This window comes from Oncorhynchus clarkii, chromosome 21 (genome assembly GCF_045791955.1).
Source record: "Oncorhynchus clarkii lewisi isolate Uvic-CL-2024 chromosome 21, UVic_Ocla_1.0, whole genome shotgun sequence".
Classification (NCBI taxonomy): Eukaryota; Metazoa; Chordata; class Actinopteri; order Salmoniformes; family Salmonidae; genus Oncorhynchus; species Oncorhynchus clarkii.
The window spans coordinates 38,301,411-38,315,671 of record NC_092167.1 but is presented as its reverse complement, the minus strand read 5'-3'; the positions used below and the strand labels follow the sequence as shown (position 1 = coordinate 38,315,671).

At 43.1% G+C, this 14,261-nt stretch overlaps 1 protein-coding gene across 1 annotated transcript in view; it reads left to right on the top strand.

The window, feature by feature from the left end:
- LOC139378988 (adhesion G protein-coupled receptor A3-like) overlaps window positions 1–14,261 on the top strand; it is a 67,134-nt gene that overhangs the window by 11,579 nt on the left and 41,294 nt on the right. The window contains exon 2 of the mRNA XM_071121663.1: window positions 2,775–2,846. Within this exon, the coding sequence (XP_070977764.1) occupies window positions 2,775–2,846 (72 nt within the window). The remainder of the gene's footprint in view (window positions 1–2,774; window positions 2,847–14,261) is intronic.

Sequence of the window (14,261 nt, the reverse complement as noted above, 5' to 3'; positions counted from 1 at the left end):
AATATATAGATAAACATAATTCATTCAATGCATTAATTGCTTTCATCTTTGTGCTCATTATCATCTGTAAAAAGGCCATTGATGTACTTTACTTAGCATTCACACTGGAATTTAAATCATCCCTCCCTGAACCTTACAATAAAACATCATAGGCCATATAAATCTGGGTCAGACCAGTTATTCCTCAATGATTTTCTCGACCCAAGATCTTTGTGTGAATCCCCTGTGGCTCTGCCTAAATCATCAGTATGTGTCGAGAGCAGTGATAGACTTTGCAGTCTCGTTCCTCACCAAGCCCCGACATCTGGAGTTTCAGCACGCGGAGAAGAATGCACGGGCCACGGGGCCAGTCGTGAAACACAGGAACGGTTTGCGTTTCCTCTCTGAGGGGTTGGGAGCAGGGAAGAGAAAATATCGATAGTCTTCACCAGCCAACCTTGTAATAAAGCTAGTCCTCAACACCCGTAATGACTCCAATCTGGCCGGGGGTTGTCGGTACTGGTTGTGTGGGACCCACCACATCCCCTCCCGAAAGTCATAAAATTAGGATGACCACAACACAAGCCATTTGGGTCCTCCCACAGGAGTAAACATCACTTCAATTACTAAGCCTTCGGGGGGAGAGGATACGAATTGGGGTGTCTAGCACAGGGTGAGTAGAGGTTTGAAAAAAGGGCAAGAATTTGTACTTTTGGGTTAAAATTGGCCAGCTCTTTGTTTATGTTATGCGATATCTAACACTTCAAATTAGAAGTCGACCGATTATGATTTTTCAACGCCGATACCGATTTTTGGAGGACCAAAAAAAGCAGAAACCGATTAAATCGGCCAATTTTTTCTAATAATGACAATTACAACAATATTGAATGAACACTTATTTTAACTAAATATTTTAACTAAATGTAATAGCCTCAAATAAGTAATGAAACATGTTCAATTTGGTTTAAATAAGTAAAAGTGCAATATGTGCCATGTAAGAAAGCTAACATTTAAGTTCCTTGCTCAGAACATGAGAACATATGAAAGCTGGAGTCTTCAATATTGCCAGGTTAGAAGTTTTAGGTTGTAGTTATTATAGGATTTATAGGACTATTTCTCTCTATATGATTTGTATTTCATATACCTTTGACTATTGGATGTTCTTATAGGCACTCTAATATTGCCAGTGTAACAGTATAGCTTCCGTCCCTCTCCTTTCTCCTACCTGGGCTCGAACCAGGAACACATCGACAACAGCCACCCTCGAATCAGCGTTACCCATCCCTCCACAAAAGCCGCGGCACTCGCTCTGAGACTACTCCAAGTCTCAGTGAGTGACGTTTGAAACGCTATTAGTGCGCATCCCGCTAACTAGCTAGCCATTGCGAAGATCTGCTGGCAAAACTCACGAAAGTGCTCTTTGAATTAATGTTTAGAAGCCTGCTGGTGCCTACCATCACTCAGACTGCTTTATCAAATCATAGACTTAATTATAACATAATAACACACAGAAATACGGGCCTTAGGCCATTAATATGGTCGAATCCAGAAACTATAATCTCGAAAACAAAACGTTATCGGCTCTAATTAATCGGCCATTCCGATTAATCGGTCGACCTCTACTTCAAATGTATGCTCTTCTGACACAGGTCATTTTCTCTGCCGATGTTTGATACTTTTTGCTGAAGCCCCCAATAAAAATAAAAAAAGAACTAAAGCTTTGGTCATGTGATTGCACTAGTCTTGACATTTGAAACTCGAATTTCAAACGACATGTTTTCTGCGAGGCCACCGTTGAATGAAGAGACCTTTGGTGCATTTATAAATTGAGGCACAATCTGATCTGAATAGATCGGTTGAATGATGGAGGTGTTATCAAAGTGTGGACTTCTTTTTGAGTGGAGCTCCGTTGCCTGCCAAAATGTTGATAACCTCATAGCATCTTCTGAGGGCTTTTCTCAATTTCATAAGGGGTCAAAAGTACAATACTTGCTATTTTATCTGATTGGATAGATTCTTGAGGTAATTCATTAAGGATGTGATGCATCTTACTATCTAGAGATCCGATTTATCTCAGTCAAATAAAGCATACTTTCTTTGAGTCATTGTTGCCCTGACCTGGACTAGTCTGATCCTAGATTCAGCAATACCAGTGACTTGTGGATCTAGCCCCTATGAAACAATAATACCTTGTTGCCAACGACTCTATCATTATTGAAGTTTGAGACCAAACACCTGAACTGCCGGTGTCTACGATCAAGCCTATAACGTTACATCAAATGACTTCATGTAGCACTCTGGAAACAATCTCAAAGTGAGTCACAGCATTTTTGGATCCGATTATTATACCTTTAAACATCAAAGCGGAAGCGGGTTGACAGAAAGTATGCACCAGACGTTATCGCATCTCGCCTACCTGGATGAATTGTACACTGTAGAGACGCATGCTACCAATTTAGCATCATGGAAGTACACGGTGGGCAGAAGAAAGTTGTTTTCCCCTCTTCTCGGCGCTAGAGAACATCCCGTGATCGAAGGGTTGAGAGACAATGGGATTACTAGAGCTTAGCTTTCTTTCAGTGTTGATGGAATTAAACATGTCCATAGTAGGCTCCTCTCCTTGTTGGGTAATGAGCTAGTTGTAAAGCTATGTGAAATGTAGTTTAGTTGAAATTCTACTAACACTAATTTCTGCTGAAAGCTGCTGTACTTTTGTCGTTAAAATGTGGTCTTTTGTGGTGTCTTATTGATGTAGACACTTTTAGTGGTTGATACATCTCTTTTTTTCTTCACAGGATTTTAAGCAACAACAAAATTCAGGAATTGAGGAATGGATCCTTCACCGGGCTGTCTACTTTGGAAAGATTGTGAGTCTTAATATTTTTCATAATATTCTCATGTTTCCCACAAGCTCTGACCTTGACAGAATCAACAATGAGTGTCATTATGCCTTTCATCCCTGTTTCCCTGTATATGCATTTAAATTGTGGCCGGCACAAAAAAGGAATAACACTGCAATGTGCCGATCGATATCAAGAATCATGTCTTGCTCTTCACATGCTCTTTGACGAGACACACATTCACTGCACATCTATTGCAACTTACAACCAGTCAGTACAGAAATTCTGCATGACAATCCAGTAGATTTAGAAGAATCAGGGGCCTTATGAAATGCACGTTGGCTTCATGCAAACAGAACATCCAGGTCACACAAAACCAGGAGGCATCCAGCACTTGGATGGCACTAGAGAGGGTTAAAAATAGGTATGGCCTCCAGGGTTAACTATCGTCGGACAATGGGATGCTCTTAGTAGGACCGTACTTCCGGAATGCGCCGGCTTCTTTTCAGTGAGTCTTAAACAAACCCCATCACCCTTACCAGACATGCCATATTATAAACAGGGTGGTTCAATCCCTGAGTGCTGATTGGCTGAAAGCCGTGGTATATTTAAGCAATTAAGCACACAGGCATTGTTGGCGCGAGTGACTCTGAACTTACAATGGCTAGCCCCAAGTTGTAATTTTTTTCTTGTGCGTTTTGCTATTTCGCTATTTGCCTCATGACCCCTGCATGTTTTTTTTGAATACAAACTTTCTTTTCCCAACTGTGGGACAGACTGTTTGTTCCCACACTTGGGACTCTGACTCTCTATTGGGTACACAGTCTTTTGGCCTCCCATCCTATTCTAACCAGCTCTCGTCGACTTGTATTCATGTTACCTGATTAAATTGCTGTACAATATGATCTTGTTGCCATCTGATGCACATTCAGATGTTATAAATCAGCACTGCAGAGCTCTCCCTGTACTATGCCGTGCCTTGATTGTATTACTGTTGATGATATCTGGAAATGTGCATTTACACCCTGGCCCACCTACTGTTGGTAGCCCCAAATCTGACTTGGTATCTGCTTCACTGTTTTCTGTCTTTTAAAAGCCTGGGTTTTCTGCACGTTAACACTAGAATCTTATTACCTAAAAAAATATATAAATTGAAAGTGTTGGTTCAAAGCTCCTATCCAGATGTGTTGGTCATTACTGAGACGTGGTTAAGGAAGAGCCTTTTGAATACTGATGTTAACCGTTTCTGGTTATAACCTTTTTCGGCAAGACAGATCTTCCAAAGGTGGGAGAGTGGCACTTTTACCAAGGATCAACTTCAGTGCTCAGTTGTCTCCACCAAGTCTGTCCCCAAACAATTTGATTTGCTGACTTTGAGCATTTAAACTTTCAAATAGCTCTTTGTTGACTGTTGCTGGGTGCTATCGTCCTCCATCAGCACCGGCCTGTACCCTACCTGCCCTAAGCTCTCCTGGCCCCTTACACTAAGTCTGAATTTGTCCTGCTAGGTGACCTAAACTGGGACATGCTTAAACCACCTGAACAAGTCCTAAAGCAATGGGAATCCCTAAATCTTTCTCAGATTATTACCAATCCCACAAGGTATGACTCCAAACACCCAGAAAAGGCTACTCTTCTTGATATTACCCATCAGGATTATTTGTTAGGATATCAGTCTGGTGTTTTCTGTAATGACCTTAGTGATCACTGTTTTTAAAACTTTAATCAGCAAGCCTTCCTTCATGAACTGGCCTCTGTAAAATGGTATAGACTCAGCTTGATCCCCTCTGTTGAAGTTGCTTGAACCTTCCTTTTTGGTATTTTCAGTGGTATTGTTAACAAACATGCCCCATAAAGAAAATGAGAATTAAAAACAGGTTCAGCCCCTGCTTCGACCGTGATCTTGCAGAGTTACTCCACCCTAAGAATTGCATTTGGCGAAAGGCTCGGCACACGCATACTCAAGCTGGCTGGTTCTTGTTCAGGCAAATTAAAAATAAGTGCATTCAGGCTATCCGGAAGGCCAAAGTTAGTTACTTTAAGGAGCAGTTCTCTCTCTGTGGGTCTAATCCCAAGAAGTTCTGGAAAACAGTTACAGACCAGTTAATAAACCCTCCTCCTCACAGCTGCCCATGTCCCTTAAAGTTGATGATGTGGTTGTTACTGACAAGAAGCGCATGGCTGGGCTCTTCTTCACTTCATTAAGTCAGGATTCATATTTGACTCAGCCATGCCTCCCTGCCCATCCAACATTTCCTCATCTCCCATCCCTTCTAATGTGACTATCCCCGATGCTTCTCCCTCTTTTCTCCCTGCCCCGTGTAACGGATGTGAAACGGCTAGCTTAGTTAGCGGTGCGCGCTAAATAGCGTTTCAATCGGTGACGTCACTTGCTCTGAGGCCTTGAAGTAGTAGTTCCCCTTGCTCTGCAAGGGCCGTGGCTTTTGTGGAGCGATGGGTAACGATGCTTCGTGGGTGTCAGTTGTTGATCTGTGCATAGGGTCCCTAGTTCGCGCCCGGGTATGGGCGAGGGGACGGTCTAAAGTTATACTGTTACACCCGCAACAAAGTTTCTCCCTGCAGGCAGTCACTGAGTCCGAGGGGTTAAAGGAGCTACCGAAACTTGACCCCAAAAAAACATCTGGGTCAGATGGTTTAGACCCTTTCTTCTTTAACTCTTAGAACTACCCATCCCGGATCCGGTATATTTGTCATAGCGCAACAGTCAAAAAATATTACAAGAAAATATTCATAAAATCAATATTCATGAAATATTCAGTGAAATATAGCGAAACACAGCTTAGCCTTTTGTTAATCACCCTGTCGTCTCAGATTTTTAAATTATGCTTTACAGCGAAAGCAATACAAGCGTTTGTGGAAGTTTATCGATAGCCTAGCATAGCATTATGTACACTTAGCATCAGGAAGCTTGGTGACAAATCATAAAAGCAATCAAATGAACCGTTTACCTTTGATGATCTTCGGATGTTTTCACTCACGAGACTCCCAGTTAGACAGCAAATGTTCCTTTTGTTCCATAAATATATTTTTTAAATCCAAATACCTCCGTTAGTTTGGTGCGTTATGCCCAGGAATCCACCGGAAATAGCGGTCACGACAACGCAGACAAAAATTCAAAATGATATCCATAATGTCGACAGAAACATGGCAAACGTTTTTTATAATCAATCCTCAAGGTATTTTTCAAATATCTATTCGATAATACATCAACCAGGACAGTTGGCTTTTCACTAGGACCGGGAGGAACAATGGCCGCCTCTCTCTTTTGCTCAAAAATCACTCTGAGTGCCCCCACCTGACCACTTATGTAATGTGGTCGTTCACGCTCATTCTTCAAAATAAAGGCCTGAAACTATGTCCAAAGGCTGGAGACACCTTAGTGAAGCCATAGAAAAATCTGGTTGATATCCCTTTCAATGGTCAATAGGGACAGGAACACATAGGTTTCAAAATAAGAGTCACTTCCTGATTGGATTTTTCTCAGGCTTTCGCCTGCAATATCAGTTCTGTTATACTCACAGACAATATTTTTACAGTTTTGGAAACTTTAGAGTGTTTTCTATCCTAAATTATATGCATATTCTAGCATCTGGTCCTGAGAAATAAGCCGTTTACTTTGGGAACGTTATTTTTCCAAACATAAAAATAGTGCCCCCTAGCTTCAAGAGGTTACGGTTGCTGCCTCTATAATCTCTGACCAATTTTAACCTGTCTATCCTTTCCGGGGAGGTTTCCATTGCTTGGAAGGCAGCCACGGTTTGTCCTTTATTTAAAGGGGGAGATCAAGCTGCTCCTAATTGTTATAGGCCTCTTTCTATTTTGCCTGTTTATCAAAAGTGTGGGGAAAACTTGTCAATAATCAACTGACTAGCTTTCTTGATGTCTCTAGTATTCTCTCTGGTATGCAATCTGGTTTCTGCTCAGGTTTTTGAATGTGTCATTGCAACCTTAAAGTTCCTAAATGACGTCACAATTGCCCTTGATTCTAAGAAATGTTGTGCTGCTATTTTTATTGACTTTGTCAAAGCTTTTGATATGGTTGATCATTCCATTCTTGTGGGCCGGCTAAGGAGTATTGATGTCTCTGAGTGGTCTTTGGCCTGGTTTGCTAACTACTTCTCTCAAAAAGTGCAGTGTATAAAGTCAGAAAATCTGTTGTCTCCGCCTCTGCCTCTCACCAAGGCTCAATCCTAGGCCCCACACTCTTCTCAATTTACATCAACAACAGCTCAGGTAGTAGGAAGCTCTCTCATCCATTTATATGCAGATGATACAGTCTTACACTCAGCTGGCCCCTCCCCAGATTGTGTGTTAAATGCTCTACAACAAAGCTTTCTTAGTGTCCAACAAGCTTTCTCTGCCCTTAACCTTGTTCTGAACACCTCCAAAAAAAGGTAATGTGGTTTGGTTATAAGAATGCCCCTCTCCCCACAGGTGTGATTTACTACCTCTTGGGGTTTAGAGCTTGAGGTAGTCACCTAATACAAGTACTAGGGAGTATGGCTAGACAGTACACTGTCCTTCTCTCAGCACATATCAAAGCTGCAGGCTAAAGTTAAGTCTAGACTTGGTTTCCACCCTGGTTCAGATGACCATCCTACCCATGCTAGATTACAGAGAAATCATTTATAGATCGGCAGGTGAGGGTACATTCGAGCGGCTAGATGTTCTTTACCATTCGGCCATCTGATTCGTGACCAATGCTCCTTATAGGACACATCACTGCACTCTATACTGGTCATCTCTGTCTACCCGTCGCAAGACCCACTGGTTGATACTTATTTATTAAACCCTCTTAGGCCTCACTCCCCCCTATCTGAGATATCTACTGCAGCCCTCATCCTCCACATACAACACCCGTTCTGCCAGTCACATTCTGTTAAAGGTCCCCCCGAAGAACACGCATCCCTGGGTGCGAGGTCCCTCGTCTTTTCAGTTCGCTGCAGCTGGCGACTGAAACAAGCTGCAACAAACACTGTAACTGGACAGTTTTATCCCAGTCTCTTCATTCAAAGACTCAATCATGGACACTTACTGACAGTTGTGGCTGCTTCACGTGATGTATTGTTGTCTCTACCTTGTCCTTTGTGCTGTTGTCTGTGCCCAATAATGTTTGTACCATGTTTTTGTGCTGCTGCCATGTTGTGTTGCTACCATGTTGTCTTGCTACCATGCTGTGTTGTCATGTGTTGCTGCCTTGCTATGTTGTCTTAGGTCTCTCTTTATGTAGTGTTGTCTCTCTTGTTGTGTTGTGTGTTTTGTCCTGTGTTTATATTAAATATTTGTATTTTTAATCCTCGCCCCCATCCCTGCAGGAGGCCTTTTGGTTGGCCGTCATTGTAAATAAGAATTTGTTCTTAACTGACTTACCTAGTTTAAATAGAAATAAGGCATGAGGGGGTGTGGTGTATGGTCAATTGTGAAAGTATTCACCCCCCTTGACATTCTTCCTATTTTGCTGCCTTACAACCTGGAATTAAATTAGATTTTTTTTGGGGGGGTTGTATCATTTGATTTACACAACATGCCTACCACTTGAAGATGCAAAATGTTTTTTATTGTGACACAAAAAACTGAACTTGAGCGTGCATAACTATTCACCCTCCAAAAGTCAATACTTTGTAGAGCATCCTTTTGCAGCAATCACAGCTGTAAGTCTCTTGGAGTATGTCTCTAAAAGCTTGGCACATCTAGCCACTGGGATTTTTGCCCATTCTTCAAGGCTAAACTGCTCCAGCTCCTTCAAGTTGGATGGGTTAGCTGGTGTACAGCAATATTTAAGTCATACCACAGATTCTCAATTGGATTGAGGTCTGGGCTTTTACTAGGCCATTCCAAGACATTTAAATGTTTCCCCTTAAACCACTCAAGTGTTGTTTTAGCAGTATGCTTAGGGTCATTGTCCTGCTGGAAGGGAAACCTCCATCCCAAATGGCTTTTTTCTGGCCACTCTTCCGTAAAGCCCAGCTCTGTGGAGTGTACGGCTTAAAGTGGTCCTATGGACAGATACTCCAATCTCCGCTGTGGAGCTTTGCAGCTCCTTCAGGGTTATCTTTGGTCTCTGTTGCCTCTCTGATTAATGCCCTCCTTGAGTTTTGGTGGGCGGCCCTCTCTTGGCAGGTTTGTTGTGGTGCCATGTTCTTTCTATTTTTTTAATAATGGATTTAATGGTGCTCTGTGGGATAATCAAAGTTGCAGATATTTTTTGTATAACCCAACCCTGATCTGTACTTCTCCACAACTTTGTCCCTGACCTGTTTGGAGAGCTCCTTGGTCTTCATGGTGCCGCATGATTGGTGGTGCACCTTGCTTAGTGGTGTTGCAGACTCTGGTGCCTTTCAGAACAGGTGTGTATATATAATGAGATCATGTGACACTTAGATTGCACTCAGGTGGACTTTATTTAACTAATTATGTGACATCTGAAGATAATCTGTTGCACCAGATTGAATTTGCACCACCTTTTCATATTTATTAATTTACATTTTTTTTAAACAAGTTATATTTTTAATTTCACCAATTTGGACTATTTTGTGTATTTTCATGTCATGAAATCCAAATAAATATCTATTTAAATTACAGGTTGTAATGCAACAACATAGGAAAAACGCCAAGGGGGATGAATACTTTTGCAAGGCACTGTACCACGTCAAAGGGCTGTTCTTAGCACAATGCAACACGGAGTGCCTAGATACACACCTTAGCCGTGGTATATTGGCCATATATCACAAACCCCCGAGGTGCCCTATTGCTGTAATACACTGGCAACCAAAGTAATTACGGCAATATAATTGTTTTGCCATACCCCTGTCATACGGTCTGATATACCACGGCTGTCAGCCAATTATCATTCAAGGCTCGAACCACCCCGTCTTAAACCACGGGTATGACAAAACATTCATTTGTACTGTTCTAATTATATTTGTAACCAGTTTATAATAGCAATGACACCTCTGGGGGTTGTGGTATATGACCAATATGCCACAGCTAAGGGCTGTATCCAGGAACTCCGCGTTGTGTCGTGCTTAAGAACAGCCCTTAGCCGTGGTATATTGGCAATATACCGCACCCCCTCGTGGCCTTTTTGCATAAATGAATCTTGTGGACGTGCTATGATAGACACATGTGTTTTATTTATTATAGACTTGGTCCTTGTTCTATATTGCAGTTATGATGCAGAATCCAATCCGAGCTTGTTCCACACACCAGGAATTTCTTAGTGTTTCTTTTCAGAAGTCAGAAGAATATCTAGTGATTCTAATGGGAGTAAAAATGATTCCGTGAGCTATTCTTACACCTGTTAGTGAGGAAGAATTTAGCTTAGTTGAAAGTATACCTATTGCTTTGAGCTAGAGTGAGAGTTAGGAGAGCAAAAGAAAGATTAGTCAGAAAGTAAGAGTGAAGGCTAGAGAGGAGCAACGCATAGAGGGGAGAGTAGGCCTGCTCTACTTTCTCTGCCTCCCTGTCAATAGGCAGCAAAGACATTTATTGAGGCGGTGTGCTCTGTCAATATTGAGTGTGCTTCGGAACGATGGCGTGAGCCTGCTGAAATTCATCAGCAAAGCGTCTGTCTTTGGAGTTTGGAATCTCACCGCCGTGTTTCCCCCGAGATTCCGAGGAAATGCTCTCGGCTCGTGTGTTGTGGACCTCTGGTGATTTATCGCTTTGGAATGGCTTCATGCAGATAAAATAACCAGACCATTAATAGCTTTTACCCAAGGCTACAGTAACAGATGACTGCATCGATGGGGAATTTTAAGGGCATATTTTCCATCAAATTTTTCCAGGTCTTGTTAAAAGGGTCAGGAATCTGCCCGTGGGAGGTACTTGAAACCTTTTTTGTCCGCAGTCAGTCATCTGGTATTGGTTCTGAAACCATAGCCAAGCGGTTGAAGGTTGGATAGAACTAACTCATCCCCTAATGTTGGGTCACAGTGATTTAAAGTTTGAGAGTTTTACCTAGAATGTACCTAGAGTTTTACCTAGGCATAGATCTGCTTCAGAATATCACTGCACAGCAATGAGTGCACGTCATACTCCGTGGTTCTTTGAGTTACGCTTGGACTAGCCACATGCCTGATCTCACCTGACTCCCAATTTGTTTATGGGTTTGGGGAGAGCTTCCCTCCTGGTTTTTATAAGTGGGTCAGATGCTAGAATTTCAGAGTGGAAGGCCGTAAGATAAACCAGGGGCTTTTTCTGACGCTAAGTGTAAGCGTCTTTGATCCTCCAACGCTGAGGAAGTCTTTTAGTGCTCTTTACTTCGTCTTAATGCATAGTATACGGCCAGTCGCTGCGGCTGGCGAGTTCATTCTCTGTGTGAAAGAACCGTGTAGCCAGTGGCACATTTACCTTAGAAAGCAGCTCCCATTGTGCTCCCCCCCCCCCCCCCCCACCCATCCAGTGAAGCTCTTTGCTTTGTCATTCTAATGAAGCCAAGCCAAGGCTAGAGGTGTCGGCAGAGGGATTCACACACAATGCCAGCCCGGCCTCATGCTGAAGCATCCCTGCTTTTCTGCCTTCCAGCCCCCTCCCTCCTCATCCCCTCTCCCTCTCACCCTCTCTCCTCCGACTACAAAAAAATAATTCTGTGCCCTGGTCTGTTTGCATGCAGTGATGCGCTTGCCCCCCCCCCCCCCCATCTTACTCCACACCCTCCCTCCTTTCTCAGACCACAGTCCTCAAAAAGGGGTTTTCTCCTCTGCTTCGGTCTATCTGTCTGTGTGCATTGGTGCGTTTTGGGATTTCAGCTGGTTGTGTGGCAGGCAGTGGGGGGAATTGATTAGCCCTCTTCAGCCATGGCCGTGAAATCTCAGGGTACTGTGGCAACAACAGTGTTTTGTGAGGGCCAAAGGTGCCCTGGCATGAGATGAGGTCCACTGAGTCCACATTATCACCATCCTACACGGTAATATGAACCCAAGCCAGCTGCTGTCGCACGGTAATTCTCTCCCAAAACTGACACGGAGTCAAGACAGAGGGAATGGTTATTATTACAAATGAATCAGGGATAATCTCTTGTTATTTGAAAGGACTGGAGAGGTTTTGAGTTTCAAACGGAACCATTAATATGGGGAATGACAGTATATGAGGAATGCTAGTCTTTTATGCATGTAAGAGAACTGTAAGATTGTGTACCTGTAGGTTATCAACATTGCATAAGATAACAGGTTTCAAGTTTGTATTAGTCTTATGTACGAGATATGCATGGTATATATCGTCCCATGTTGACTCCAATGCTTCCCACAGTTGTGTCAAGTTGGCTGGTAGTGGATCTCGACTCCAAATAGCTTGTTCCATCTCATCCCACAGATGCTCAATTGGATTGAGATCTGGTGACTGGGCAGGCCACTGCAGTGAGATTAATTGACCGTCATGTTCGTGGAACCATACCTGAACAATCCTAGCCATGTGGCATGGTGTGCTATCCTGTTGAAAAACATGTATTTGCAGATGGATAAACTGCTGTCACGAAGAGGTGCACCTGATTGACAATGTTCAGATATCCTGTGGCATTCAAACGTTGCTCCACTTTTATCAAGGGGCCCAATGTGTGAGAACCCACCCCACACCATCACCCCACCACCATCTGTCTGCAATGTTGACACGCGGTGTGATGGATGCATGTGGTATTCTCCATACCCAAGTACTCCCATCAGCGTGAAACAGCAGGAACCGGGATTCAACAGACCAGGCAATGTTTTTTGAATTCTTCAGTGTCCGGTGTTTTCGTTCCTTTCGTCCACTGCAAATGCCGTTTCTTGGTTTTTTTGCTGAAAGATGTGGAACTCTGTAAGGTCCTCGGCTGCCATACCCCATTCATGTCAAGCTACGATGAGTTGTGCATAATTTTTGGGGTCTTTGGGCACTAAAGTTGGACTGGAGTGTCAATTGACTAACTGTTGCTCTGCACAATTTGTGTCAGCCTCCTTTGTCCTCTATCAATCAATTACTTGTTTTCGACCACTGACCTGCCATTGGCTGGATGTCGTTTGGGTTTTGGACCATTCTTGATATACACAGGAAACTGTTGAGTGTGAAAAACCCAGAAGAGTTGCAGTTCGACACCTGGCACCTGCTACCATATTTTCAAAGGCGCTTACATCTTTTGTGTTGCCAATCCTTTCACCCCCTGAATTGCACACATACACAATCCTTGTCTCAGTTGTCTTAAGGCTTACAAATATTTCTTTAACCTGTCTCCTCCCATTCATCTACACCAGTGGGTCCCAAATGTTTTATAGTTCTGTACCCCTTCAAACATTCAACCTCTAGCTGGGTACCTCCTCTAGCACCAGGATCAGCGCGCACTCAAGTTATTTTTTTGCCATCATTGTAAGCCTGCCACACACACACACACACACACACACACACACACACACACACACACACACACACACACACACACACACTATACAATACATTTATTAAACATAAGAATGAGTGTGAGTTTTTGTCACAACCCGGCTCCTGGGAAAGTGACTAAGAGCTCATATAGGACTAGTGTGGGGACTTTGATGATGCTGCGTGCCTTTCACAGGCACCGTTTTTAGTTGATGTCCTGGATGGGTGAGAGCACGGTCCCAGTGATATACTGGTCTGTTTTCGCCACTCGCTGAAGGGCCTTGTGGACGGAGCAATTCCCATACCAGGCCATGATGCAACCGGTCAGGACGCTCTCTGTGATGCAGTGGCAGTATTTGGACAGGACCTGGGGGCGCATGCAGAATTTCTTCAGCCGCCATAGGAAGTAGAGACGCTGTTGCCCCCTCTTGACAAGGGGTGGTGTTGGTCCACGACAAGTCCTCGACGTGGATGACGAGGAACTTAAAAACTCGTGACTCTCTACTTAGGGCTGTTGCAGTGACTGTTAGCGCCACACCGGCAGTCTTGAGTCATGATTGCAGTACAATTTCAAGTGACTGAGTCACGGTAATCTCCTTTTATGCACTCAGGACATGCTTTGGTAGTACCCAACTTGGTAACTTCCATCAGGTCCTAATGGCCTGGTACTCAGGGCTCTATTGTCCATCTAACCACTCTGACATCAATGCAAATTCAATAGAAAATCACATTCAACACTTCTCATCAATACAGTAGGCCTATCATACTTTTAAAACTCACCTCACTGTGATGATCAATTTGAAGAAAAGTTGAACAGCAGGTTGAAACAGTGTAAAATATGGTTGTTGTGGATGTTGTTTCAAAGCCTAATCTAACTAAATGGACAGCGCTTTCTAAGGTGATGATTCATTCATAACTCCCATACACATATTAGAGCTGATGCACATGCGAGGCCCCCCACAAAATAACCGAATGAAAATAATGATTGCGCCTCTCTACAATACATAGCCTACCGCATATTACACATGGCAGAAAAACATGAAACAAAACAGATTTTTGATGTCTTTGGTACATAAT